At 15.4% G+C, this 3,368-nt stretch overlaps 1 protein-coding gene across 1 annotated transcript; it reads left to right on the forward strand.

Moving 5' to 3' along the window:
- Positions 1 to 455: 455 nt before the first annotated feature.
- PRSY57_0201400 (exported protein (hyp11)) lies at positions 456 to 1,470 on the forward strand (the record flags this gene model as incomplete). Its single annotated transcript, XM_012905451.2, has 2 exons — positions 456 to 676; positions 888 to 1,470. 2 exons carry the CDS (start codon positions 456 to 458, stop codon positions 1,468 to 1,470), a joined length of 804 nt encoding a protein of 267 aa, XP_012760905.2.
- Between the last annotated feature and the right edge of the window lie 1,898 nt (positions 1,471 to 3,368).

Below are 3,368 nucleotides of genomic sequence, written 5' to 3' on the forward strand. Positions count from 1 at the left end.
AGTTTTAAAATTAAAAAATACAAAAATAAAAAATTACTAAAATTAGTTTTAAAAAAAAAAAAAAAAAAAAAAAAAAATTATAATAAACAATATAAATAATTTAATTAAATATTAATATATATAAAAAAATATATAGCAGTAATTAGAATCCATATATTAACACAATTAAACCTATCTATACATCTAATACATATTATATATATTTTCCTCCTCCCCCCTTTTTTTTTTTTTTTTGTATTGTTAAACTATAATATCGCTGATTTATTTTATACAACTTTTCTTTTTAATAGTTGAATTAAAAAATAATAATAAAAGAATAAATTTAATGTCATATTATAATGATTCATTAAATATACTTTTTGTGTATTCGAACCACATAGATATGCATATATTTTATATATATATGTATATATCTAAAAAACGTTTATGATTTATTAAGGAAAAAAAAAGAAAAAATGCATATTTTATTAAATATGTGTTTTCATAATGATATATGTACAAAAACAAAATGTAAAAAACAATTGTGTAATATCTTTTTTTTTTTTACACCATTTTTATATATTCTAACATTGAAAGTAGATGATAAGGATAAAAGAAAAAATATATTTAAAGATTATATTTATTCTATACTTTTATTAATTTTATTATGGAGAAATAATTATTCCTACAATGATAAGTAAACTGAATAAATAAAAACTGATTAAATGATGTTTATTAATTTCTCATGAAATTTTATACCTATGATAAATATATATATATATATATATATATATATATATATATATATATAATATGAACATATTGGTAACTTTATTTATCCATACAAATAAAATATATACCATAATAATTATAACATAAATAGTATTATGTTACATATTCCTTTGCAGCTTTTATGTGAAGAAAAGTATAAAAAACACTACAAGAGAAAAAAAATATATGTGTCAAAGAATAATTGTTGAAAAAGAAGATGTTATATGGAAACAAGATTTCAAAATAACCTTAAACGAAAAAAGTTATGAGAGATTAGATTTACCTACTGAAAAACAAATACCATATTCTACATGTTCAGAAGAAATCAAAAAAGTTCATAATTTAACTGTAAGGGTAACAGAAATATGGAAACTATTATTAGAACAAATGGAAGTTAAATATTTGATTAAAACAGATAATATGAATCATAAATGGAGAGATTTTATGTGGGAAAGTAAATGGGCACTTTATTTAGAAAACGTTTATAAATTTATTAATGATAAATTAAATGAACCACATGTATCTATAGTTGAAAAGGAAACTTTTATTCAGAAATGGTTTATTAATACTTCTCATGATTATAATTATTTTTTAAATTTTGTTTTTGAAAGATGGAAACATAAAGTAAAAAATGTGTGCGAACAATATGAACGTAAAAAATATCCTTCAGAAGATAATTTCTTCAAAAAAAGATTTCTCAAATTTTTCAAAAGGAAATAAATATATCAAAACTTGGATTGTTTCTTAAAAAATCTATAAATAATAATTCATATAATCAATAAATAATCTTTTCTTTTCTTTTTTTTTTAAGTAATTATTATAATTAATATATATAATTCATAATTCGAGAAAGGTAAAATATGCCACTTCTTATACATACCATATGAAAAGACGAACAAAAAGAAAAATATACACATTCACAAAACAAAAAAAAAATATAAATATATATTCTTTTAAGCAAAAATTATATTAGAAAAATTATGAACCTATAACAACACATCTACTCAATTTGTTAAACATATTATTCTTCTTGTACACATAAATTTTATAAATATTTTAAAATCAAAATATTATATATTATTTTACAAAATACTTACACTCCATAATTCCGGAATATAAAATATTTTATTACAATCACAAAGAACTTTACACAAAATAAAAAAATACCAATTGTAATATTTTATATATATATATAATAAATTTTTTTTTTTTTTTTTTTTTTTTTTACTCTTGTTTCATTATTTCAAAAATATAAAAATAATTATTATATTAATACATAAATCACCATTTTTTATTATAATATTTCATACAGTTTTATTATATCACATTTGTTCCTTTTTATTTTTTCTTATTTCTTTATTTTCTTGTATTTTTATTTATTTGTTTCTTTCTTTTCTTTGTATGTTTGTTTATTTATTACCTTTTTGTTTGTTTTTAATAATAAATATTATAAATAAACCATTTATGTAATATCCATATATATAATATATATTGTTTCAAAAAATTAATACATTTTTGTATTAATAAATTTTAACATATATACATTTTAAATTCATTAAAAAGCATATTAACAAAAAAATTAAAAAAAAAAATAAAATAAAAACAAAATCAAAAACTAAAACTAAAACTAAAACTAAAACAAAAACAAAAACAAAAATAAAAACAAATAAAATGAATTAAAAGAATTGATTAATATAAATATTAAATTTTTTCTTAATAGAAAAGGTCAATTTTTTTTTTTTCCATTTTTAATAAAAGGATATGTATATAAATACAAAAAATAATACTTTAAATAATAATATAATATAATATAATATAATATAATATAATATAATATAATATAATATAAAACATATATTAGTTAGTAATATAAGTAATAAAACACTTTTGTAATACATATATATATATATATATATATATATATATAATTTATAGTATGCAAAAATAAGATCAAATGTAATATGTATACAATATATATATTATATATATATATATATATATTTCTGTTTATCCGATTTATATTAATTTCCCCATAATTTTATATATTAATCCAAAGAAAAAATGAATCCATAATATTATATATATATATATATTTTTATTTATTTATTTATTCATTAAATTAATTGATTTTTTTTTATTATATTTTGTTTTATTTATCTAATATAGGTAGATATGGTACTTATGATTAAAAATATAATGCACACAGAATAATTTTTTTTGGTTACTATATTATTGTACACCTTAAAGAGAAAAAGCATAACCATTCCATTTATAAAAAGTATCATTTATGATATATATATATATATATATTATATATATTAGGAATAAAATAGATTTACTTATTTAAACATGCAATTTATATAAATTCTTATATTAGAAATATATATATATATATATATATATATATTAATATGAAATATATTTATATATTAATTTTATTATATATTATATATAAGAACTTTTAAAAGTTCGTAAATTAATGTAAACATTCGTATACATAATATATCTATGTTATCCTTAAATTTTTTGAGTTTTTTTTTTTTTTAATATAAGTTTTAAGAAAGATAAATGCTTCGTATTTATATATAAAATATAATATAGTACTTAAAATAAAAAAT

The sequence above is a fragment of the Plasmodium reichenowi genome, chromosome 2, assembly GCF_001601855.1.
Source record: "Plasmodium reichenowi strain SY57 chromosome 2, whole genome shotgun sequence".
Taxonomy (NCBI): domain Eukaryota; phylum Apicomplexa; class Aconoidasida; order Haemosporida; family Plasmodiidae; genus Plasmodium; species Plasmodium reichenowi.